This window comes from Dermacentor albipictus, chromosome 1, assembly GCF_038994185.2.
Source record: "Dermacentor albipictus isolate Rhodes 1998 colony chromosome 1, USDA_Dalb.pri_finalv2, whole genome shotgun sequence".
Lineage (NCBI taxonomy): Eukaryota > Metazoa > Arthropoda > Arachnida > Ixodida > Ixodidae > Dermacentor > Dermacentor albipictus.
Genome location: NC_091821.1, coordinates 219,593,976 through 219,621,586, shown reverse-complemented (window position 1 = coordinate 219,621,586; position 27,611 = coordinate 219,593,976). Strand labels below are relative to the sequence as shown.

The following is a 27,611-nucleotide window of genomic DNA, read 5'->3' as shown; positions in this document are numbered from 1 at the left end:
ACCAGTTTCGTTTTGATCGGCGCGCGCTTCGCTGGGTCAGTGTACCGGCGAAAGGCTCCCACCACGCGCGCGCGCCGGAACGCTCCCCGCCGGGACTCCGCGCTGCCGCCGCCGCCGACGCCGCACGACATCGTCCCGCCACCGCCGGCGCCCCACAGGTGAGCCACGGCACGGCGGACCGTCCGCAGCGCCCTGTAGAGCGTGCTTCCGATTCGGGCTGGCTCGGTTGTCGCCGAGCCACAGCGCGATGGCAAGTCACTGCCGCTGCGCGCGGGAACGAGAAAGATCAGAACGCTCCGTCTCGTGAACAGTTCTACGGTTGTTCTCTCGTCAGAACCCTTCGATAAAGGCTGTCGGCGAATCGCAGCAGCGAGTGTCGCGTGACAGAGATGTTGCGCGATGCGTTCGTTCTTCGCGAGCGCGTCGCTTGCTTTCGCCTTGAATGTCTCTTCTCCGCTCGGCACGCACGCTTTGCGCAGCTTGCACGAGGGGACAGAGGAGACACCTCGCGCGCGACTGGGCGGTCGCTGTGAATTAAATTTCGTCGCGCGCACTTGTAAATGGATGAATACCTTAATTGCTGGCCTCAATGCCCTGCTGTTTTGAGCATTTTCTTAGAAAAGCCGCGCGAGTCAATGGACTATTTGTAGGTTTTTCTCTATCGCAGGCTCGAGGTCAATGTGCCAGCTAATTCATTCTACACTGTTGTGCCTAGCTATATTGTACTTGTTCCATTCATTGTAGAGAATATTTTCGTATGACGAAAAGACACTGCCGACGCCCACACTGCATGCATTAGCATATCCCGAACGTTCCAGCATTTCAGGGCCATTGCGTGTGAGGTTCAGTTGAAATACCGAGAATGAATTAATTAATTGCGGCACATATCACCCCCCTCCCTCTTCCAATTAACTAAGATTATGCAACGGTACATCTGTAGAAGTGTATATTACGGGAAGTAAATTTTAGTGTGTTCTCGTAATAACTTACTAGATCACAATTGAATATACTTCCCGTACGAATTGCGTGCGTTTTAACCAATAATCGTTTCTCTCTCTCGATGTGTTTGTTCTTGCGTTCGATGATTTCGCCACCATTCGATAACGGTCTTGTCTCTTGGCTTGAGTAAAGAGCACGGCCGTTCGAGACGCAAACACTGATGCGCGCACACTATAATACTGTTACCCGGAGGTTAGGTGGGTACTTGGGATCAGAAAGGCATGTTTATAATAACGATGCTGGATGACTCATCTTCGTGCGGTGCATGGTGAATGAGATATTAGCTGAAGCTTGAGTGATAGTCGCAGACTGCCTGGAGCGGTTCCAAGCCAAACCTGGCACGTCGTGCAAGTCAGCAACGCCCTCCGTCAGAGACCGGCCGTGAGCGCTGTAAGGCTATAACGGGCACCGGTCGCTCAGTGGAGAGCCAACGAATCGCGTATTCACAGCTCGCACAGACTCGAGTGCGTAAACGTTCAAAAAACAAAACTTTCTCTATCAGCTCGGAAACGTATTAAAAAGCCTCCCAAAGACGTTAGTACGTGCTGCGATACACAAACATGGCTGCTTAATGTTTATCTCTTCGAGCACTTAAGTGTCTGCCTTGTTTATACTATTATTAAGATGAGAGAGGGGGGGAAGTATTTGCTTGAAGCAAAAATTGTAAAAGAAGGCTTTACTTAAAGAATAACAGCTGACCTTTTATCGCTACAATACGGAGCATTAGAGGCAAAGCGGTGTGCATGCTTCTCTAGCAACGGAAAACAAACAAAAACGAAACAAATAACGAAGTGGCCGTTAATGCACGCGAAAGATACACGTCCATGGAAATGTAACCTGCATTAAATAAATAAATAAATAAACTAAAATGCGACTCTCTGCTTTCGGGACGTGAGCAGAAAAATAACAAATGTCGGCGTGTTTAGCAAATTACCGCTCATTCGCGGAAAGAATAAAGAAGTGCACGCAACTGGAGTTTCACGAAACCTCAAGTCGAGGGTGCCAAACGTTAAAGGCAACAAGTCGACGGCCAACGCTTCGAGATAGCCGTTTGTCCGCGCCTCGTGTTGTTCTAAAAGGGTAGCTCGCGCATCTAGCAGCTACGTGTAGCGCACTCACCACCAAGTTACGCGCATTTTCGCTTGTGCGGCGAAATGGTCACCAGCTAGGCGCGACTCCACCAATATCGTGCGTTTACATCGTATAGAATAACAGGCATTCCTTCACGTCATCGCTGTATAGCAAAACAAGCTAACAGCATTTTTTTTTTCGTGTGCATCCAACGGCAAGGAAGGGGGGCATCAAAAAGAAAGAGAGAGAGAGTACGAGGACGAAGCGTCGAAGTTCATGGGCGCAAATTTCCGGAGCGCGCAAACTCAGCGCTGACGACGTGTGGCGCGCAGTGGAGCGCACTTTCCGCCAATTCGCTGCCACTGCAGGGGTGCCGGTAGCGCGCGAAATGGGCCCCGTGGCCGCTGTATAAAGTCGGGCTGCCACCTCCCCACGTCGGCAGCCAACAGCGCTCGTGTATTGCGTCGAATGTGGAGGCAGTGCTACGGCGGGTGAGTTACGAGACCCGAATCACAAGTGGTGGCTGTGCAAGCCTCGTTTCTTTCTTTCTTTCTTTTGTTATTTCTTTATTTTGTCAAGACATAGTTTCTCTACTCAAGGAGGCCTTCGTTCATCTTTTGCAGTGCCGCAGGCTTTGTTAGAGCCGGAGCGCGCGATCCTAGCGCATGTAATGTCTGGCTATATAAACGTTGATCTGCCTGGTTCAATGTATTTCATATGCGACAGGCCTGACCAGTAATGCGGCGTAGCTTGCATACACGTTCGGTATGTCTTGCGGAGCAAAGTGGCTCAAACGACGTGTCATAATAACACCGTTGGTTTGCAGTAGTGCGGGCGTTGCTGGCGAGTGCCTCTTTTAGCTACTTCAATGATTTAGTCACTCTAACGAAAAAAAAAAAGAATTAACCAGCAGTGTGGCGTTGTTTTCAACCACTTTGCACATTTAGGCAGACACAAATACCATGAGCGTTAGGTTATACCATTACCGTTAGCTTACGCATTCGCAATTATCATGTTCTGCGTCATTGCAGGCGCAAAACCACCGCGATTTTAGCGTCAAAGACATTTCAGATACGTGCAGAAATAATTTTACAAGTCGCTGAGACAGCAATAGACAGGGACACAATGCGAACCACGATGAAGCAGCAGCTGCTTAACCTAGCCCGTCAGGACTTATAGAAACTACTCTAGCTTTGTATATCTGTGCTCGATTTATTTCTGCTTTTTCATTACTTAATTTTCGTTTACTTTTCCTCGTGCCGTTTTTGCACCATTTGGGTCGCTGTAATCAAAAGTAGTGAGCCCTGCATGTGACAGAGCTGACGTCTTCAACTTTCATTAAACTCTACCTCTCTCGCTGTTTCTCTCACTTTGTTTTGCCGGTCGTAGACAGCCTGTTATTTGGAGCAAAACGATCGCTCTCTGAAACCGCCTATCAAAAATTTCCCCTCGCATTACGTGAAAAATAGCGCGAGCATATTCAGCAGCGAAAATTCAAGTTGCTTACCAAACACGGCAGCCCTCATTGTTCATATTCGAGCCATGGCACGATCGCGTTGCCCAGCGATTGCCGTGATGCTAGCACAGTGACCGCGATCAACTCCGCGTGAAGTCGTGTGCATCCGAGCGCTCACTTCTGAGTCTTCAAGAGCGCTGTCCTTGAGGTGTATATGTGTGCGTACGTCTATTGCGCAAATGGCAGCTATAGGAAACGGTAATGGCCCTTATTTGCGGAGAAGTAAGCACAATTACCCGGAATACCCATATATTTATCCTGGAATACCCCTACTGAATATGTAGCAAAGCGCGTAAGGTTAGTTTGTGCTTACATGCATAATCCAAGATATACTTGTGGTGTATCCCTGAAAAAGGCCTTTTATAAAGCGTTGCGAGAATCTGTTATTAGGCATGGATTAACAGTTTACGGTCCTGCATCTGCTTCCAAGTTCAACTCATTAAATTGAATTCTACGTAAGATAGCGGTTCTCATAGCATATGGAACACACTGTGGAGACGACCCATTACACATTACGAACCGCTTCAGCATGCTTGACGTACACAGATTAATTGTATTCGATGATATAATTAAATACCACTACTCCACTACCTTCAAAGTTGAAAATATTAAACAGTGACAATTGAGACATACAGAAAATTGCAAACTCCCACATGTGTTCACAAAATGTGGAAGGAGAAGCCGTGCTTTTTATATTCCATTTTACTTCAATAACTTGCAAACTAGGTTTTCTGCCAGTTCACTTAAATTTGGAATTTCATCAGGTCGTTCATTAAGCATTTGTACATTTAAAATGACGTGGAAAGAAGCGATATATGTGCCCACTAAACGCTATTACTTAGCTGTACGCTGTTATCAAGCAGTGCATCTACACTTTTTTTAACCCTCTTTTTATTATCAGGACTGTTGAAATTTTGAATATTTTCTTCTTTTTCCTGTGTACTTGCCTGATACTGATACGTTTTTTTAATGATTTTAATTACTTTGTTTTATGCGTGATTCACGTTTACTCGGACGATTACTTACGCATTAACTTTTGATCCAGTTGTAAAACTGTTCACAAGCTTCTGTGTAATTGCCACGCACACACGCCTCAAGGCTTATGCGCACTGGAAATTACTTGCGTATATTTATTTGTGTCGAAATAAACATTTTATTCGATTTGATTCTAAGTAGCACTCGACTTAAACAAAAAGATACGGAATTTACACGTCGACACATCTCTCAGCACTGAAGACCTACTCTGCGCAGGCAGAAAAAACAACAACGAATCGAGCCATTAGGTTACAAAGCTGGAATGCACTTCTGTATCAGACGCTAACGGCACTGCAGTAATGGCACCACGGGAGGCGACCTGCCGTATTTTCTTGGCATTGGCCGTAAGGGGATAGGAGTGCATCGGAAGAGGAGAAAAAAAAAAAAACGATAAAAAAAACCGTGAAGGTGGAATGGAGGCGACTTCGTGCGGGTCACCCGTGGGTCTCTGTGTCTCAGGCAGGGCACGAACGACAAGGGCCTCCAAAAATTGGCGGAAATATATCCAAAAAACCGGACGCACCCGTGAAAACTACCCCGGTTTGGCAACCGGTGAGGCACTCGCCAAACCGGTCACGCACACTTCAGTCGCGCCAGCACCGTCTGGAGCAAAACCTCGGCGGCGACGCAATAGTTCAGATGTTTCCTTCGGTGAGGTCAAGATTCCCCTTGTCGCCGTAAATGTTTATATATATATATATATATATATATATCTTCAGCCGCCTATATCGTGGCATACTTATCATCGAGGCAATCGCTATACCGAGGCGGCAACGTTTACTGCAGGAAACACGATGTTCTCGCGTAAACGGCGGTTCCGATGTGTTATCTCTCCGCAGCACAAAGTAACGCCAGTCCTACAGCCACACGGTCACTTCTCTCTTTATTCAGTCTCTGTCCGGCTAATTTACGGCAGCAGCGGACGCGCCTCGCTACTAACAGCGCGAGGGTGCTTTATTGCGTCATGCCGAAATGACTCCCGTAACGTTATCGCGGAGCACTCAGCCGCATTGCGCAGAAGTTGCGCCCGTCCTCTTGCTTCTTTCTCGAGGCAAGAGTTTGTCAAAAAGCTGACGATCTTCTGATTTTTTTGTCGCGGTTTATTTTCTCCTCGAATGAAAGAGAGAGAGAGAGAGAAACGTATGAACAAAATATCAACATTCAAAAGAAAGAGAATCCTATGCATTTTAATAATGAGAAGGAATTGCAGCTGGTTTCAGGCCAACATTCGCAGGCATATGAGAACTCGTGGCCACTCCTTGCTTTCCTGTAACACGACGCGTTGCCGGATCGCAGCGCCATTCAGTCCGAGCGAGCTAATGTCTGGTGAGCTGAATTAGGCTACTAAATAGGGCCCTAATACACTTAGTGCCTTCTTCCTTGTACCAGGACAACAGGTTCCTTCTTTAACTCCGGGAGTAAAAAAAAAAATGGAGAGTAAAACTCACGGTCAAGTTATAACAAAGTAGAGACTAGTATGGATTCGAAGATGTATGGTGTGATATTATCGGCATTCAAAACTACGTGACGCTTTGAAGCGAGTTCGTCACCAGATCTTATTTGAAAACAAATGCACATTCGAAAACAACAAGAACAAGCGCAGAGTCCCTTCAGATTTCATAAAGGTTTTACCCTGTTCGTTGCCACATAGCGCCCGGAGTTACCTCATACGACCTTTCCGAGTACAGCATCGCCTGACCAAACCAAGTTAGAGGCGCGTAGAAAGCCCCCGCGGCTGCTGAAGTGTGACGGAAACGGAGAGAGAGAACGACCGCCAAAGCTGCCAGGGAGGAATATGATCTGGCGATCTCGTGAATAAAGATCGCGCCAGTGGAAAGCACTCTGGCGCTAAAGATATTCATCATCGCCCATGCAAAGCTTCGCACGTAGATTTTGTTCATCATAGGTGACACGAGAGAGACGGAGGGGGAAAGGCAGGGAGGTTTCTCAAGGTCTTGCCCGGTTGGCTATACCTTAGGTTTGGGAGGAGGGGTGATGCATATATGAGAAAAAGGAAAGCGTTGTAAGAAAACTAATAAACAAGCAGTCTGTGTGAACATACTCGCAAGATGATGCGCCAAGCCTGAGCAGCTATAGCTCTCTGGCGCGCTCCGCACAAGCTCATCCGAGTTGGACGACGCGCCCGTAGATCGGGAAAAGAGACGCTCACACATATGAATAGGCTCATTGCCTCTCGTGTGTATCGCACCCACTATACCACTTGAACAACACACACAAAGCCCCGTTTAAAGTTCAATCACAGATGTACGACATAACTTACCCCTTCAGACCACACGATTCTACATGGTAGTGTGGAATAAAATCGGCTTTACTGTGGCGCACAAATCTTGGCGGAAAAAAATGAAAGAATGACATAGCGATTATATCCGCAGTAATTTTATTTTAGTATAGCAAAAAAAAAAAGAGGTGTGCACTATTGCACGAGTCTGCACCCTATTTTTGTTTAGTTCTCTCTCCCTTTTATGATAGTTCACAGGGTAGATTTTCAAGCTACTGGCGAAGCACACGGTGGCATATATAACCTCGATGTAAAGGTTGAACATTTACTTTGTTAGCTTAATCTGCGCTAGAGGTATCCGCGAACACCGCATGCGTGTCCGATCATTCAAGGACCAAAAGTGGTGAGAGAACTACGGCTCAGATCGTGCTTCACCCTGGTAGTTCACCCAGCCTCGGGCCGCCCATGTAATGAGTCGAGCAAAAAGCTGGTTTAATAACCGAACAAGGCACCTGCATGTGTTTGCAACCTCTAAGCGAGAACTTCGTCTCAGTCGGTGGGCGTTCGGCTCAGGTATACGAAGGCAGGCCCCACTTTGACGGAAGACGCCCGGAGGCGTAGGTTCCGCCACAGGTGCGCAGTGCATGGCAGCGCGCCTGCCCAGTGCGCACAAGGCGCCGGACGGCACGCCGTGCACGCCCGGTAGCGCCAGGCTCGGTGCGCTGCATTCGGCGCACGTAGCCCCTTCCGTTCCGGCAACGCGACCTCCTCCCTCGGCAGCGGCTACGCAACGCGCCAGGGAGGCCCGTCGGCGGAGAGCGGCCAAAAATTGTTCGCTCCTCTTTTCTTTTTTTCTTTTCTCAAGTTCGTCAACGCAGCACTCTTTCATCCTCCCCATCCTCTTATATATAACGCAAGAACCGTACCGAAAATTGGCACGATTGCTGGGGGAGGGCATGTGAGGGAAAGGTAGATCGGGACTAATACGGATCGATGTTGACCTTCATGGGAGTGTTTTACGAAAACTTGTAACGGGGCGTGTTATTTGTTTCCTGCCCCGCTAAAAGCGGCTTACGCGGTCATAGGTCTAGACTGCACTCTGGTATGAGAAGCCGAACGACTAAGCCACCGACATGGCGATTTGATAGTCTTTGATGACAGCAGCAGACAATTACGGCGTTCAGTAACGGTCGAAGTGGACACAACAGCGGCGGCACACGACATGTTTATTTTTTTTTATCACGGACATGAATGACACGTTTCATCTGTGCAGTTGGGCATCCGGTAACACCGAACTGCGTTTCGAGGCTCGTTGTCGCTCTCTGCCTTGCGACCTAGTTCTCAATGAGGGCGAGCGGATGATGTGAGGACATGATTTCCAAGAAACCGCGCCGACGTTTCTCCCGGTAGAAGTGGCGGCTTGCGGAACGGCTGAGCAAGGGGCATGACTTCATTTCGGAGCAATTTGGAGCTAAGAGTGCATGCAGCCAGCAGCGGGGGTTCGCAATAACCTGCGTTTTCTTCTTATCCTGTGCGATAGAGAAGTGAAACCTTCGCAGATACATTGCTTTCTACGGCAGTAATATAAGCGAGAAAGCCGGGGATTTTTTTTTTACAACCGCGCTGCATCCGGTACAGGTCCCTCGTGCACGGTATGTATACCCGCTGTTTACTTTCTGCGCTCTGTCTACCGTCCACTACGCGAAGACATATATGGTGCTTGAAGAAACGCAAGCAATGGAGTGCGCAGGAAGCCGAAGTGACAACGTCGCAGATGCGTCAGCCTCGCTTGCACAACAGCTATACAACGCGAACAAATCAGCCCAATGAAGTCCATTAGCTGCCTCGCTCGCTCATTTAGCCACATTGTGTTGAAACAAAGTCTCAACAAACATCTTTCCCTTTTCACTTGTGAGCCACGAAGATGCTTCCGGCCTTCCTCGACAACGAATCTTCTACGTTATTTTGCCCTTTTTCTTCTTTCTATCCACCTTCGCTCGCGCAGGATAACCAACCAGGCGTCTGTCTAGTTAACCTCCATGCCTTTCCTTAATTTTTTGTTCTCTCGCTCCCTAGCACAACAAGGCTTAATAGCATGCTAGTGCATGTGTGTGCGTGTATGAGCTCGTTTGTGCCCATTACTTGTGCGTGTTCGCGATGTGTGTCATCTCATTTTTCACTGTAAGCATTATGGTCAGCGCATGCCAGGCCTCCGGCCGAACTAACTCATCAAAATTTTGATCAAATCAACATATATGTCCCTTTTTCCGAAATATGTAGTGGAATGTGCAAGCAATTTTTGTAAGAAATGCTATGGTGCAAGACATTTAGTCGTTAATTAACAATGTTTTTTTTGTCATCAAAAAAGAAGAAAACTTTAGCATAACAGCGAGTCGGCCTAGTTGGAACAGATTCATCTTAAAACTTTTTGTGCGCAAACAGGGACGAAGAATAGGGGCAACACAAGGACGAGCGCTTACCAGAACTGCTGGGTTGTTTAAGCCATAGTTCGGACAAGTAGAAAGCGGAATAGAATATGTGGTAAGCGCTCGTCCTTATGTTGCCCCTATTCTTCGTCCCTGTTTGTTTGCGCACAAAAAGTTTTAAGATGAAGAAAACTTTGATAGATTGATGGAGTCTTTCCGAAGCTGTTCTTGAGCTACGATACCACCTGGCGTTATTTGATGTGCACTGAGATCTCGCATCTTGTATTCCGCCCCCATCGGTATGCTGCCGCCATGGCAGGGGAATAAAACCGCGCACTAAAGGTTCAAGAAACGCCCCACACGTTTCGGAATAAGCCATGTTTTCTCGTCCATTCACTCGGACGTTTTTGTCTCGTATACGAACTTCATGACAGGGCAGTCGATTTCTTCCAAGTGCAGTCAGCGCTTTACTGCTGTGTCAGCTCTTTTGTCTACCATACGTGTGCACCAATGGAGTTATTCCCACTTTTGCACGCGCCTATACATGATTTCCGTGCTGCTATTATTTCAAGAGAAATAGCACAGTTATCTGGTCAACATCAAAACATGTAACTTCTATCTTAATCGGCAGTGTTATATGGCTGCATCTACTGCTAGAGATGTATGTATGTATGTATGTATGTATGTATGTATGTATGTATGTATGTATGTATGTATGTATGTATGTATGTATGTATGTATGTATGTATGTATGTATGTATGTATGTATGTATGTATGTATGTATGTATGTATGTATGTATGTATGTATGTATGTATGTATGTATGTATGTATGTATGTATGTATGTATGTATGTGTTCGCGGTCGAGGCTCTCCTCGTCGCGCTAGTGCGCAACTACACTCAAGCTGAGGGTTGGCTGCGTGAACATGCGCGAACGTTTATACAGACAAGGACGTGTGGCCAGCCCATCGCGTACTTCTTGCGGCTGCTGCGAGACACTTCAGCACCTGATATATGAGTGTCCTGCTTTGAGTGCGAAGCGCATGTCGCTAGTGAGAGACTCATCTCTTTGGCCTGCGGTGTACGACACTCGACGGATTTTCGTACCGCAGTGGTTGTGAGTCTCGACGTGATCAGGCTCATCGCACCCTACTTATTTTTCTAGAGTTAACTAACTTAGGTTCAAGTTTGTAGCATCGATACTATTTCTTCTATTTACCATTCTGTAACTGCGTGACCTTCAGCGACCGGCCCTACTGTGTGTGATCTGTACAGTGTGTTCTACTTAATTTTTTTTGATTTGTCCTGTTGCTCTTTCTTTCCTCTTTCCTTCCCCCCTTCCTATCTTCCATTTCTGTGTTCCTGTCACCTCATTTCTGAAGAGTAGGCTAGGCGTTGTGCCCCTTCCGGTGGCAGTTGCCATCCTGCTCCTCGCTTTCCCTTTCCTGTCAAATGCATATATGTTTTCAAAAGAAATAATAATAATATGTTCTTCTCCCATCTGCATCTACGTATTAACTGGATAAAATTAGAAGAAACTTTTTCAATCGCCAAGCATTTGAGCCCTTTCTTGTTCACAAAAGGGCGGCACACAGATTCGCAATTTTTTCTTAAGCGATGTTTTGTTTTGATCAAAGACGGCGAACCAGTTTTACTCCGTAAGCGCAGAAGCATTTGTTAATCTGTCTCAGAGCGGCGAAATTTTTTACTTATAAGCTGTGCGGCATGGCTTGAGAACGCCGGGAAAGAAGAAAAGCGAGTCCTACCGGCTGGTGCTATATCTCGGTAAACAAGGCGCGGGTAGGCGCTTATACTCTCCCTGCATCAAGTAAGTAAGCAGGCTAGTTAAACACACCGTGACAGTGTTCCCTAGAAATGAGGATACCGTGACACCGAAGCGCAGCGTCAAGATCGCCAATTACATTTGCACTCTGAATGGTTCCGAGCGTCGCGCTTGACGCTTTTGAACCACGCACTCAGCCCACAAACATTCTAAACATCGCCAGAAAAAAAAAAGTAAAATGGAAGGAACTCGTCTCTCCGTGCAACAAAAAGCACCGTTATATTATTATTTTTGTAATGTTATATGGAGAGTATACGCTTTCGGAGTGATTGAATGAATGGGGCAGACGGGGGCAAACGGCCAGACGAATCTGAGTGTGAAAACTACTTCTTTTACGGATCGTCCGTAACAAAAAAGATAATACATTTCCACGCCTGAATGTTTCGTTCTCGAAGAGAAGAATTCGAAATCCGGCGTTCCGCTGCGAGGTTACATGCAGTGGGCAGCAGTGTATATGCCCTACTTTCTAGCACAGTTACTCACACGAGGCGATTTCCCGTTGGTAGCGCAGAGCTGCGTTTGGACCTCATAACCGATTCACAACTCCATCCGGTACTGTCTAATACAGCGTTAGCGAAGCCTTGCACTTTCATTTCGAGTAGCAAGAGCACAGAAAACGCCGACTATGCCAGCTGGCGCAAAGAAGGAAACGTATAGGCGTTCATTATGTAAGCCTGCTTTAAAGCCCTAGGCAGCTGCCCCGTCGTAACGATCTGGTACTTCATTCTCGGAAATGTCGGTGCACGATCCGTTTCAGCAAAGAGAATGTGAGGGCAAACTCGTTTTACCTGCTTCCTTTCTTTCTTTAAGTTTGAGGGTCCGAAAGGAGTTATGCTCCAAACACAAAGAAATCGCCTACAGCGGAGCACCTGAAAGTTGAGTACAATCAAACGTCAGGAATATTGCCAGAATGACATCGATGTGCTGCGTATACGCCTACCTTACGGATCGTGCACTTATTCAAAGCGAAGCTTTCTTTTCCTCTTACCCGGGATTTGGCGCGTTTCCATGCCGGATATATTTGTGCATATATATAGACAACTTGGACCACTGGGTACGTGACCGTATAGTCACCTTGCTGCTGGCTGCTGCGTGGCCTAGCAGACAACTTGAGCCATTAGATATATGTGCCCGAACAGACAATTTCGGCATGGGTACGTGCAACTGGGTACGTGCCCATTCGTGGCCGATCCCCCATAACGGATGTGCCACTGCGACATAAGGGGTATGAATCCTTAAACGTATTTAGACATGTGTCGTACTGTGCACACACTTTCTATCAACATTCTTCACTAGACGATGATGATGGCCTCATACTATGGATGGTACCCATACTGGGGGATTGGCCAAGGATTGTGTGCTTGAACTTTTACTTAATGCTTTGAAGTATTACATATACGATTAAAAAAAAAACCGCACAAAACAAACAAAAAAAGAGAAAAGAAAAGAACATTCAAAAACTTATTCGTTTAGTTGATTGTATGTAACCGCAAACGGCATCAAACACGTCCCTGATGGCTAAAATCCACACGTGACGCACCTAAAGATAGTATTATTTCTGATGATCAGATTAACCCTAATTTACCCAGCACGCAGAATTTCTAGAAGTCTTTTTACTAATAATTTGTATCGGCTACATAAGAAAAAAATAGTGATCTAGGGATTCTGTTTCTTGGCAGTGTGGACACAGAGGCGATAACGTCAGACGAGTCCTCTGTAAATATGGGTTTAAAGGGGGGACACGGCAGCGTAATCTGGTGATCCCTACTTCCGATTGTCTTGACGGACACCACTGAATTTTGCACGGAAATTTTAGGCACTGAAATTCTGTGCATGTTGTTATTATTAATAACACTTTTTGTTGGGCTAGTTGGTGCATGTTTCTTACAGCGAAAATGACGCAACACACCAAGAAAGACAGGCGAAAGGCCTTTCTTGGTGTGTTGCGTCGTTTTTGTTGTAAGAAGGTGTTGTTATTGGTTCAATGATATCTGTACGAATTGAATATTTTCGATATCTAACCGTTGTTACCTGCGCCCCTACTGGAAGAACCGACATTATCGGTCCACTCAGGGATGCTCGCGCTAATGAATCTGCCCAATGTAATCCACGACGGCCTGGTACCCATAATAGTTTTACAAAATTCACCTAGACACTGACCATACATCGTCTTCGCCCTCGTGAAGCAGACAGCTAACAGCTACATCCGCTACTGCTGCTACCTAACTAACTCAAACAAGTTTCGTGTCATTTAGATTCCAATACTGCGTTGGATCGGCTTGTTTTTTTCTAATGTTCTTTGAGCGGTTCGGCTATTGTTATTATTTATTTCCTATTTCTGCAGTTGTTTTACTCCTGACTTCCTCTCCCTTCCCTTCTTCTTTTTCTTTTTCTTTGCGGAAATTTGTTTGCATTCTTTTTTCTCTTTCGGCTAGTTTTCCACACGACGGCCAAGCAAGTCAGAGCAAGAGGCTAAAATTTATGTGAAGCCAGATACCTCGTAACAATTAAGCGACAAAGCAAAGTATGAGCAGCGTCGCTTTCCGAGTCGTAAATGCTGATGAAAACAGAAATCGATGGACTGACAAACGGATGAAGGGAAATGGAGCATTAGAAAATGCAGCAGCGCCGTGCATCTTCTCCACTGATAATGTTGCTACTGTTGCTTGAACGGTACTGTTTGTTGGGTGAACAGAGATTAGCGAAGTAGAAGTTCATGGTGCTCTAATAACAGCAAGGCCGGGAACGCAAATGCAGCAGCAGCGTCTGGCGGGGCTTCTCAAGGTTAAGCAAAGATAACGAGAGAACAGGCTATTTAGAACTATACGCGCGTACTAGGCTGCGGCGTCGATTTAGCGCGAATACTTCGTATTCCATTTGGTGACTAACATCCTGTAGAAAATGGGTAGCCAAACCAATGGCAAACAAGTCTCGCTGACACTGTTCTGCATGATTACGGCTAGTACAAAGCGCTTGGGAACGAGCGCTGTGAGAAACGCGCTCTGCGCCACTGATCACATGTGAGTTGCGAAAGCCATTGGAAAATCCAAGGTCCCGTTAGTATAGGGCATTAAGTTTCTAGCCAGACCGATTCGAACAAACCTGCATAATGATCGATCGGTGCACCGCTGAGTCCTGTGATTTCAGTGTGCGAAACCTGTATAGATGTCTTCTCTCCACGTCGTTAGATGTCACTTTACATCCGCAGTGGAAACAACGCTAACGTTGCATTTGTCGCTCGCGCCGAATCACTGCAAAGCGTGCGCCGGTAAAGTCGGTCAAGCACGCCGTTGCAAGAAAAAAAAGAAGGGGAGAGAGATAAATGAGCTCACTTTGCAGGAGGCGTATACGTCGGTAAGCTGCAGCTCGGTTGTAGAAGAAACTGCTGTCTAATCTCTCCCCAGCTGTAAAGGCAGCGTTGCGGTATGTCAACAGACATCATAAACACTTGGTAGCTCCGCTCCGTTGTGTACGTACATGCTGCTGTATAGACATACAGTGGAGCTCGCAGTTAGGCGCAAAGGAAACACAAGGGCACGCAGCGAAGATTGTCGCAAGCGTTTCATTGTACTATTTTGAACAGTATGATGAAAATTAAGGCGCAAAGGCACGCATTGTAAGCGCCCAACAGAAAAATACGAACACGGTGCGAGGTAAAGTGTTTCTTATGTGTCTATTAAGGGCCCAACGCTGTATGCACCCGTCAGACTCGTTCCTGTACAGCAGTTTCAGTGATTCAAACTGCAGTACTGCGCCTCCCTTCGTCGTCCTCCCGACTCGTTATCCGCTCGGTGAGTGTTGGCAATGTCATTCACGCAATCCCACGACAGTACAGGGGAACTAAAAAGAAATGCAAGCGTCCGAACTTGCGCTCTAAAAGCGCCGTAGCGCTCTGTAACTGCCTTGTTCCGAAAGTCTAGGCCCTATAGTATGGCTGGGATCTAGAGTAAGATACTGTGCACAAGCACAGCTTTTGAGTTTCCCAATTACAGAGCGCGGTAATGCTCTTAGAACGCACGCTCAGGCGTTCGCATTTCTTTTTAGTCCCCCAATGCTAGTATAAGAGGCACAACAGCTAAGCTAATCTTGTAATTTTATATTACAAGTTGCCTGCCAGCAGAACATTGCAAGGTTTAATATTCCCGTCATTTCTTAAAGAAAATGCACAAGCTTTTTCAAAAACGAGGCACGAAATAACCTCCATTCAGTTGAGAATGTCACTTACTTTGAAGTAATCGACTGTTTATTGCACTGTGCGTTAAATTAACGCCACCAGAAATAAATCGGTGTTTGCCCAGACAAACATCGCCGGTGATTTCCAATGAATGAAATATGTGAACTTCTGCATTGATGTCTCATGTGCTTCAAGTTCCCTTTCAACACTGCTTCCTTTAGTTCGCGAATAAAACCAAGTGACTTTTATAGGGAAACGCCAAGAGTAGCAATCATGGCTGTGTTTATCAATCAGTGTTTAAAGAAGGATGGTTTCGTGCACGTGTTACTGCAGCGTGACTAGAAGAGCCGCGCGTAAATGAACGTGACCCAGAGGGCGAATTCAGAAAGTTTTTCCTTCGTATAAATAATACTAGTCATTAGTCGCTTCCATATATGGTCGTGCATGCATCGGGCCCGCAAGCCACAGCCAGGAATGCGAGTTACAAGTGCTGAGCGTTACGGTCAGAGCTCAAGAGTGAAACTTGCACTTCATCCGGAGTCCACAAGTTTTCTACCTGAACAAAATATATCGCACCATGGCAAATTGCTCCACACCAACATCAACTTGTTACTTTCTTTTCTATCATCGGCGACACAAACTTATTAATCTAACCTAAATGACCAATGATCTGAGCTGTAATTTCGCTAACAGGGAATGAATAATTAGTCACGGGTCGTGTTTCACCATACATAGCTTTGCGTTGCAACTTTTTTGCACCGCATCTATACTGTTGGCTGAAGGGCTCTTCGATTCTTTCTCTTCTGTGCGGTTTCGATGAAAGAACCTTTCCTTTCAGTAGTAAACGCCACGCACGGACAAAACACGAGTAGGCACAAAACCAATATTGCCATGACAACGGGCCACCGAAAACGACACGCCTCCTTGTGTGAGACTTAAGACACACCGTCAGACAAGCAGAGGTCAGTGGCGTCGCACAACAGCATCTTACATGGACTAACCTTGTATTTTGTTTCCAAGTTTAACGGATGTTGACAATTATTCTCTATCGGTGTCGTCGCCGTCAGAAGAAAGGTGTGCGCGCATCGGATCATTGTTAGTGACGTGAGTTTTTATCACCTATATTTACTAGAAAGCGGCCCTTGAAGAAGATTCGTGCTTGTTTATCGATAACAATCACTGGGGAACGGCAAAGAAAGCTACCGTAGTTTGCTAAGAATAACCAATTCTGGCAGGAAGAAAGATAGCTTCACCGCAATAATAGAAGTTTTAGAGTTGGTGAATATGTCGCTGTACGTTTTAGGGAACATAATTTTGGGAACTGAGTTTGCTGCGACTTTGTTTCTAACAGTTGCTTCTGACAGTCGCCCACTTGCCACGACGAAGTTCTCTTCACAACTTTCATGTATTTATTTTTCATGTATCGATGTAATCCAGCAAGTGCTGGGGATTATGTAAAAAGGAAGCCAACGTCAACAGTTGTATATGAGTATCGATGCTTTCAGAGCACATGGCGCATCCATGCTTGATGGCACACACTGTGCACATGCATTCAGATGTAGTAACGGCTATGTTGGCATGGGCAGCAAGCCAAGGTTCAACCTTTATCGCCGTTATCAGCAGAAACTTATGTAATTTGCAATCGGTAAACAAAACTGCAACAACTTTTTTTTCCGGCACAACCGGTTACGACGTCCAAGTTTTTCACCGATATTTGTTATGGGTCGTTTTTGGCAACGGATTTGTTCAAGAGCGCGTGTGTGCGTTTCCATCGCCAGATGTGCGGTGCATTGCATAAGCGAAAACTTGGCCAGAGCGTAAATTGAATGCACCTAGACCTCTGCGAAAATGGAAGCTTCTGAGAGCACATTTTCAGTGTATGCGCTCCGAGTAATGCTAAAGACTTTGCGCGTACGCCACATTGCGGGATGCACACAGCTTCAATAAATTTGTTGAAGGCATGCACAGCTACTCTTGCATTCTTATACCAACTGCGCAAGTGCGATTACGCGCGACTACGTGACCAGTAGTGATCACGTTATTACGTGATTACGTGATCGAAGTAGTGAGTAAGAAGGCCTCTTATAATTTTGCCAAACCAACACCTTAGCTCAGACGTTTTGCTGTCACCGTATGCGCACAGCGCTTCCTGCATGAAGCTAACTTCAGTGCATGTTCAGGGCGCTCCAGTTCAAAGGAGCATTACTCATGCCGTGCGAATCGGGTCGACGTATCGCCACCTCAGACATTCCACATGAAATAGAGCCGCCCGCTCCTAGCCCGCATTCGACGGAGCGGCATGGCCTCACGGGGAGCTTCCGGAGATAAGCGCCTGACCCGTGCGTCCTGTGCATTCATAAACAGCGTGTCGCATTTGCAGCCTGCCCATACAAAAGGAAGGCAGAGTACGCGTATACGTACGAAGGGTGCGTTCGTGCGGAAACAGGCTTTAAGAACAAACGTTAGTTCCATGCGAGACGGGCGCGCATTTGACCTTGGTGGTGCCGAAAAGTCGTTCGCAAGCGTTGCTCATTAGTCCGCTCACGTGAAGCGGGTCGCCCCCGAGCAAAAAGCCGCGGAAAATTTTCGTATTGGGTTGCTCTCACGTGGAATATCTCAGCCTTGTCGCTTCAGCGAGTTAACTTTTTAGTCAAAGCTACAACAGGGTGCTGATGCTGGTTGGTTAGTTCTCTAGCTCGAGAATCTCGGGATCAACTGAAGGCTGTCATTGAATTCCTCCAGACGGACAAACTACAGTGCACACCAGCGAAACTGTTGCTGTAAATTTCTTGTTGTTAAGGTCTCTTTTCCTCCTACCTTTCTTCGAATACTCGCAGTGTGAAGTGAATAGCGGGGAGCGTTCAAAGCCGTCGTGTATAATCAAGTATGCGGCGCGGTTCGTGAATTGTTCTTCGCTAGTTGCGCATGCGGTGTTGCTAATGTGTCGTCGTTCGTGCAGAGTTCATTGGCGCCACATTGATAATCATTAAAGAACAACGCCTACGCACTCCGCACGTCTTGATCAGCAATCTGGCCTCACGAAATAATACACGTGGATGCAAGCCTATCTGTTAAAATTGTAAACTGTTAAAAAAATACAGCGATCAACTGCCCAGAAAAATATATGATGCGCACGCCATTCGCAAAAGAGACGAAGCACACGTAAGCTCTACTAAAGGAGTAATTTCCTTGAATAAACAACTAACGTTAACTGTCCTTGGCAATAGCTTGCTGCGCTTATTGCTTTGCTTCTGGTTCACGATTACATGTTTTCATTTAATTTAATTTCATTTATTATACCCTCAAGGCCTCTCAAGGTTTTACAGAGGGGAGTGGGTTACAGGTAATATCAGCAATTACACACAAAAAAATACAACATACAACATACATACACTTTGACAAATAATTCGGTAGGGATACAATGAGTAGGGGAAATAAAGAAGCTATTACAAAAATACAAGGTATACAGGTACATGAAACCGCATTCTAGTAAGTAATGTTGTCTAAGGCATCACGAAATAAAGAATTATTGCTAATGGATACAATGTTTGCGGGAAGGCGGTTCCACTCTAGTGACGTCCGACGTACGAACGACTGGGAAAATGTATTTGTGCTGCAAGACGGAACGTGAACCTTTTAAGAATGATCGATGCGACGGGATACGTAGTGTGGAATATGAATTCGTCATGCAGTGTTGTATGGTGAAATATTTTGTGAAATAATGACAAACGGAAAACTTTACGCGGAGCTCACAAGATGGAAGAGAAAGGCTAGTTTTCATGGCTGTTACGCTGGCAGTTCTGTTATAATTCGAGAGAATAAAACCAGCCGCGTTATTCTGAACTAATTATAATGTGTGAAGTTTGTGTTACCAGGGTCCCAGACGGCTGTAGCATATTCTAATTTCGGGCGTATTTGTATTTTATAACGCAACAATTTCAAAGAGTCTGGAGTCTTAAAAAAAGTGTTGCCTTAAGTAACCAAGAGCGCGGTTAGCATTGATCCCTACATTATTAATGTGGGTTGCCCAGGTAAGGCTGAATGTGACATGAATTCCTAAGTACTTGTAAGAGCTTACTTGTTCATCAGCTATAACGCAATAAATGTCATTAATTGTTAGCCAGCGCCAATTATCTATGTCTCAATGTTCATTCGTCGTTTCTCGTATGTTTATGTATACCCCAAGTACTATAGAACTGCTTCAAAGATTCTTGATGCTTCCTCGACGCTTGTAACCTAAATTGCCATATTAATGTATTTGCAAACTGGCGCAGCGCAACAAAGAAAGGAAGAAACAGCCGAGGCGGCCAAGAGAAAAAACAAAGCGCCGACTTCCAACTGGTTTTATTAGCAGATTGCACGGATCATATAGCCACGAGAAAGCATCAGATAATATCGTCAAAACACGTCACAAAACGTCGCATCTTGAGAGAACCGCACCATCATTAGTAACAGAAAACGTGCACAAATAATTTGCACGTGTTCGGTGACTAATAATGGTGCGATTTGGATTGAAATACCAACTCGCCTAACCCTCAACACTAGCATATTAAGGTAAATGCAAACTTCTATTGATTGACTGGTTTTAATGTCCCAAAATCAACATCTGGACTCTGAGGGACATCGTATAGTGGAGAACGGCCGTTTAAATTTGCCCCCACCAGGGGTTCTTTAATACTTACACAATTCACAGTACACAATCACCTTTACAGCATCCCATTTACATCGACAATTCTCTTGGGGGGCATGCATCTGTTCATAAATTTTCCAAGACATTCACTTTATAACAACACAAATCGGAGAGGAAGAGCAGACCTTAGTTAGCAATATTGATAATGCATAATGCACAACTAAGTCTTGGGGCCGTGAGCTGCGTGAAAAAAATAAAGCAATGATTGCCTCGTAAGTGCCTGGTGTAAGTATACCTTATGTGTGAAGAAATCCTGGTAGCCACAATGTGTCATTTGGGTAAGTCTAAAGCATTATTTGCGTTCACGATGCATTGAAATGTTGCTTCCAAAATGCTGGGGTTGAACAGTCCAGAGCACGGTGACCGGCTGGTTCAAGCAGCCTAGCACATGCTCATAAATGGTACCAGTGATGAGGCGAAAAAAATGCTGAAGGATGTGTTTACAGAAACCGAGCATCAGCTTTTGGCTCATGCGGCTGCAGCAGTGCCTCGCGAAGGTCGGCTGACGCGAAGCGAAAGGCGATCACAGCGTGCGCTATATTGCAAGCACTTGCACACGGTGCGCGTTTGACGATCGTTTAGCATTGGAATTCCTCCCCGCCTCCAACGCTTGTGTTACTCGTGGCGCGGTCAGGCATTTTAGGACATGGTCCTGCACTTTCGGTCCTTCGAACTCATTTACTTTCTGTAAGATACATTCTGCAACTTACAAAGCTGTCTCACATTTATTCTCAATAGCGGTACTCGACCGTCGCCTGTGGTGCTCATAAAACGTTGGTGATGTAATGTGATGTGATGTGATTAACTCGTGTTTATCTAAACCACACAGTACAGATTGAGGTGGCTCTTTGGCTAAAGGCGACACTGCCTGTCACCTGAGTGGGCCCTTGGAGCCGCCATGCACGCAACACATTAGTTTCGATTTCTGGCCAACATAGTTTAGCACAATATACAAGCGTGACAGAAAAAAAAAAAGAAAAGGAAAAGGACGACAGAAAATCCATACACAGCACATATATTACGATGCAAAGTCAGCACCACCAAATACAGTATAGTACGCCCTGTTCTTTATAAACAAAGGAGCGTGGAATACATACAGTAGTTATACATAAGTTACAATAATCAATCGAGAATTTTCGAAAAAGAAAAGTTCTTTTATTTATCAAAAATAGCAGTTTGTCGCGTTTTCTGAAAAAAAAAGAAGGATGTCGGTTTTTCTGTTTAATATATAATAGCACAATAGTTATTTAGGAGATTTGGAATTTGCCATTGAAGTATTTGTTCGCCATAAACAGTTCTATTTATCAATGTCTTCTGGAGTTTCTTCCTCTCCTTTCTCGCTTCTTTTTCTCTCCTACACAAGCGAGTGGGCGTGGTTTTCGTTTCAGGAGACACTGGCCAGCCTGCTTCCCTTTCTCTCTGTGGAGTGTTCATACGTCTGCATAAGGATAATAATAATAATAATAATAATAATAATAATAATAATAATAATAATAATAATAATAATAATACAACGAAAGGAATCCACCGCCGTTTATTTTAAGTGCATGGTACTGCGAAATCACGCTCCTTGGCCAAATATTATTCATTACTGCCCTCGCTCCCTTTCTTTCATTTTTTTCTCACTAGCGAGCCAATGCCTAAAAAAGTGGTGCCTCTTTCTATTCCAGATTCCATATAACCATGATACTACGATTGATTCTTCTGAGCTGGCTAGTAGCCGGCGGTCTCTGCCAAGGTAATCCATCGTTTTTCAGCCTTTAAAGCCATTCTTGCATTTCCTGCTTTGGCTTACCATTCACAAACGAGTAGGAAAATGGCCAGTGATGATAACAAGTGGCTTATGTTATACACAGTGCCCTCCTCAACCCTCGTTTCAACTCGAATGTTAACATAGTTGTAAAATAAGATTAGACATTCATGAAACAATGACTTAAAGAACAATAGGGAGTTTTTGAAACAGCACACCCAAGCGTCCTTGCACGAACAAAGCCCCGCGCCTGCTTGCGTTCTTTTGCGCTTCATTTGCGTTAGTTTGTACGCAGGGCGGTTTGTGTCCGCTAACTGCGGGTGCGCCGCTGTTTACACAAGGACAAACGCTCGTGTCGCCTGTGTTATAAGTAATGTAATTTCTTGTGACTTTTAAGAAAGCACAGAGAGTCATTCTTAACCTCTGCGCAGGCGTACGTGTCTGTAATTTCCAGCTTTTACGACCATAAGGTTTGTCTCTGGACAGCAAGAAGTAATTCTGACACCTTCAATATTTAAAAAAAAATGTTTGACAGCAGCGTATACTATAGTTGGCATGAAATGAAACACGGCTCTCACGAGCAGCTTACGTCCATGAATAAGGGACGTAAACACCCAGCCCCCTGCAGGCTACGAGCTGGAAACAGGGCAGTCATTATTTTATGAGACAGAGCCAGTTTTCACAAATAACTGAACACGGAGGTTTGAAACTAGAAATGTCTCAAGGAAATAGATTCTACCCGCCTAAAGCTGCAAATGCGCTGCTGTGAGAACCCGTTCCAAATTGCAGGCGAAATTTGAAGAATGGGAGTCTATAGAAACCGTCCAAATTTGAAGCCATATTCTGTGTGCAAAAAAAAAAAAAAGATTTGTGCAGAAACTATACGGTGTCCATTATAGAATGTATCATTTCTCATTTTTCTTTAAACGAAGTTCAAAGGCTCCGCATACAGCTATAGCTCCTTGCAGCGCGTCTCCGAACGACTAAACGGTACTAAAGTATGAATCCGAGCTAGTTCATAAAGCAACATTTTTGAACGGAACAGCGCAAAAGATGGGACAGGCGAGTGGCAAACACACACACAAAGCACTGACTGCCAACTCGATTGTGCCTGGGCGGAGTTAGTGACCGTAAACTCGCTGATCGGCTGAAAGCGAGTTTGTTGGTTCGATACATGCGCAAGATGCATGTTTTTTTTTTCTCCGCTCAATCTGGCTCATTCAGTTATTAACTGCACACCGTTTCTCTACGTCACTGTTTAAGCCATCGCGGGAAGTACGAATATTGCGACTCACAGTCTGTCGCGTGGAGGTGCAGCAGCCATAGAGAGTGGAACAAAATTACGTTGTGAGCGTATACAAAACAGTAACCCAAAGCCTGCGAATTTTGAGCAAAGTTTCTGCAAACATGACATGCACATCGTTCCTGGTTGCGACTTGCTGTTTCCCGATTCCATTCGCATTAGCGTTACAAAGACATACTTTCGGCAATCCATCGCAAAGCGAAAGACAAAAAAACTTTAACGAGTTCTATGACACATCTGTTGAGGTTGAAAGCTCACGTGCAGAAGTGGATCTACCGAGTGTTATTCCTTACGGAGAAGCCGTCTAACGCACCAGTCCTAAATACGCTATATAGAGCATAGAGTCCAAAAGTGCTGCTGCGCGGTGGTTGGGAGCAGTAAAATGATTAAACGAGAGAATGAGCGTGGTGCCTCGGGGAGCCACAGTCAGGCTGTCGAGTCTGTATGGCTGTTCCTGTAGCTGACAAACCCTTGACAAATCGCGCGCTACTGTGCGCGCCACACTCTTTCGTTCACGTTTTCCCTCTAACTGTCCTGCATATGAAAATCAAGGCAGGACTCTTTAGACTGTAAATGCAGCTTCCCCAAAGTGAGGCCAATTCGGGCTGAACAGCTCAGCTCGGTTAAGTTGTCCGGCTGCTGCGCCCCCTGAAGCGGCTCGATTCTTCCCTCGCCAGATGAGTCGACCACCACGACGACCCTGGCGGACGGCCTGCCGTCGGCGTCCACAGCAGCGGGCGACACGGCGCCCGCGCCAGCCACCACGGCGAAGCCCAGCGACGACAGCGAGGACGACATCAACGACGCCAACGACTTTGTGGACCAGATACTGGAGGAGGTGCAGACGAGCGAGACCATCCAGTCCAAGATATCGCCGGCGTCGCTGGGCACGCTGCAGTACAACGGCTTCGTGCTGTCCAACGCGCTTCTCTATGGCGTGAACTCGGTGTACCGCAGCGACAACTGCACTTTCCGCTTCGGCGACTCCTCGTTTGACGTGCTCGTGCACCTCGGCGCGCGGGACCTGGTGCTCGAGTCCGACTGGAAGAGGAGCTGGCTCTTCATACCGTTCGGCGGCAAGCTGAGCGCCAAGGTAGAGGACGTCAGCATCTCTATGGACATCAATGTCGACAACAACGGCACACCCTCGCTCCGCAAGCTTAAGGTATGTCTGCAACGCGCGTAACTTCCCGAAGTAGTTTATTAATAATAATAATAATAATAATAATAATAATAATAATAATAATAATAATAATAATAATAATAATAATAATAATAATAATAATAATTTATTTACTGTGCCCCGAAACAACTATGAGGTGTGAGTGCTGGCGCACGCATAAATAAGAAAAAAACCAACAGGAGAATATAAGTGAAAAAACTATGATAGAACAATCTTGAAGAGAAGAGCGTACACACGGCAAGGCGCAAGGTGAATACAAAGGAAGGACGAGGAGAAGGGCAGTTGAACAATATGCGAAACTGCGATCTAACGCAAAGATCATAAAATAACAATGCAGTGCATGAGTTAGGAAAAATATGAAGACCAAGAAAATAAGCGTTATATAGAATGCATTCCGTGGACGGTTGCGTGTTGGTGATGACAGGAAGGAACATGGAACGGTCTATGGTCTCTGGTGACATTGCCCGGAATACAAAACGTGATGCAACTGAGGAGTTCGAAGCAGGTGAGGATACCGTGAAGGATGAAGAAAACGGATAACAGCGCTAGACAACGCGACGCGACTGGGACAGACGAAGCGCTTCTGTCTCGGTCGCGTCGCGTTGTCCAGCGCTGTTACTCGTTTTCTTCAAACGTGCACCAATCAGGCCAAGTTAGCACGTTATTACCGTGAAGGAGTTTGAAAAGTAACAAGAGGTCAGCGCGATTACGTCAGCAGCGAAAAAAGGGCAATGACAATAATCCAATAGTGCTAGAATAAAGTCCAGTATCCGTGTTAACAAAGCGGTGATGATATATGCTTAGAAACGTTTTTCTGGACTCGAATCTATAATGCAACTGTTGGATCTAGAAATGCCATTCCGGACGACCGACGCATATTCGAGTTGAGGAAGACAGACTTGTGTACAACTTGGGGAATGGTGTAGGAAAACTGAATTATCTCAATAGTCTGCAAACAGAGCCAAGAGAGCGCATACTCCGCATTGCAATAAGTTTAGTGTGAGCTGAAAAGTGTAAGGTTGCATCAAAAAGTACACCTAGATCATTGACCTCAAAGACCTTACACAATGGTACATAATCTACAGAATAAGAAAAAGAAACGCTTGCTGTTTTGCATGTGAAAGTCATGACTTTGGTCTTATAGTAGCATTCAAGGTGAGGTTATTATCTTTGCACCATTTAGAAAAAGAAAACAGGCCAGATTGCAGGATGCGACAGTCATCAACAGTATGTATTTCCTTCAAAACCTTGATGTCATCGGCATATAGAAGGAATGAATAATTCCGAATAGCGGAAAGAACGTCATTAATAAACATTTAAAAAAGGAGTGGTCCTAATACTGATCCTTGAGGGAGGCCACTGGTTGCTATGTAAAAAGAAAACGTTTGGCCATTGGCGTTAACATAACATGATTTTTTGAGCAGATAACTGCGCAAGAGATTGATAATTGACGAGTCAACACCAAAGTGCGTAATCTTGATCAGAAGCAGTGAGTGGCTGACTACATCAAAAGCTTTGCTGAGGTAGCAGTAAATGTTCCACTTGCCCCCTCTGAAGTACCGGCGCGGAGATCTGTGTAATGAAACTTGCGAGATTTGTGATGGTGGAGACGCCGGTGAGACATTCATGCTGATTGGGAATCAATGAGTTCTTCACAGTAAACGACAATATGTTGTGAAGAGCAGTTCAGTAATCTTAGACGTGGCACAGAGAAGAGAAATCGGGCGATATATAATGCGAGACGTCGTTTTTACATTCAGACTTAAATACAGGAAAAACACCAGCAGTTTTCTACATGTGATGGAAAGTGGGAGCATTCAAAGAGATATTAAATATAGATGTCAATACTGGGGCAAATATAGTGCCGTAAGCCATTAGAACTGTGGAGGTGTTGCCACCAGGGCCACAGGATAGGGAAGGTTTCTAACGCTTAAGGCATTCGCTGATGAGCTTTTCATCAAACAGCACAGCACTAGATGTAAAAACCGTAGTGTGCTGCTGACTGACACTAGCTTCTAAACCTGAAGTTTACATGAGGATGAGAAATAAGCAGCAAAACAATCCGCAGCTGCTTGAACTTCTGCTCCTCTAGGGTCAAGCAGGCGAAAACACTCTCCACGTATATTAGAGCGCTTACGGATGTACTTCCGAAATTCCGCCGGCCGGTCAGAGGCGCTCTTTTTCAAGAATGCACTTAATGATTCGCGATCCTGCCTATACAGGCGTTTGCAGAGAGCCCGAAAAAGACAAAAGGCACTGTGAGAATCTCCTTGAATTATGTTTTTAGAAAACTCGGCGTGATTTCTTCCTCTCTTTCTCTCAACATATATCTCTGTGAATATTATTGCCGGACTAGTTTACCGGCTCCTTACTGGGAAATCCCCCCCGCAGAGCGTGATTTCCCATCGTACAGAGACAGCTTCTGCCAAACGTATAACGTAGCCCAACTAGCTTTATCGACGCGCCTTAAACGGTCTGCTTTCGAGTCATACACCGCTGGAAGTGTTGAATCGGCCACCGCGAACGTGTCGAGCGTGCACGTGCACCGAGCCCGAATGCCAATGACGCGAGCGCGTGTTCGCGCAGGTGGCTCGACTGAGCGACATCCGCATCACCCGGGCAACGGGCGCGAGCGTCCTGTTCAACTGGGCGCTGCGCAGCATCCTCAACTGGGCCGTCAACGCCAACAAAGGCCGCATCATCCAGCTGCTGGAGACCGACGGAGCGATGGCCATCAACGAGGCCATGAAGGACCTGGGCACCAAGCTCACCTCGCTCAATGAGTTCCGCAAGCGCTAGGTCGTGCGCGGCCACGGGAACGAGCGGGGGCGCGGAGGGTCACGGTGCGCGCAGTCGCCGCAGAACGGCCCGATGTGTGTGTGCGCGCCGGCATCGCGATGAGCCGAAAAAAGGAAACGCGCGGGGCAAGGTACAATAAGCAACGGCGCTCCTCATGCCTGCGCTCCCTTACGAAGCCGAGCTAATACTATAGCAAGTTCAGGGTCTTTTATATCCGCGCGCGCACGTTACTGTGCCGTTATAGTAAACTTTAGCTGGGCATTACAAATGTGTTTGCGCGCGCTCCTGCGCCAACCATTCATTTCGTCAGCAACGACTGTACGCGCGCTTTGTGAGAGTGTTCGATAGTTTTACGACATTCGCAAGAAATCGTGCTATCAGATACTGCGCTTCATCCCAATACAGTGAACAGTAGTTACTACAAAAACGCAAAGTGCAGCCAGAAGTAAACGTATGGATTGAAGCGGCAATCGAACTGCACCGCCACGCCGTTATAGATGGCGCTGCGCTGCACATATGTCTCGCCGCTCTATATAGCATCTGGACTTTTGATATAAATAAATAAATAAATATATATATATAT

At 45.9% G+C, this 27,611-nt stretch overlaps 1 protein-coding gene across 1 annotated transcript; it reads left to right on the top strand.

Annotated features, from left to right (window-relative positions):
- On the top strand, window positions 1-27,611 carry LOC135897426 (uncharacterized). The gene is made up of 4 exons (XM_065426039.2): window positions 1-158; window positions 21,664-21,731; window positions 23,724-24,211; window positions 26,816-27,611. The coding sequence occupies exons 2-4, from the start codon at window positions 21,677-21,679 to the stop codon at window positions 27,026-27,028; spliced, it is 756 nt and encodes a 251-aa protein (XP_065282111.1). The 5' UTR covers window positions 1-158; window positions 21,664-21,676; the 3' UTR covers window positions 27,029-27,611.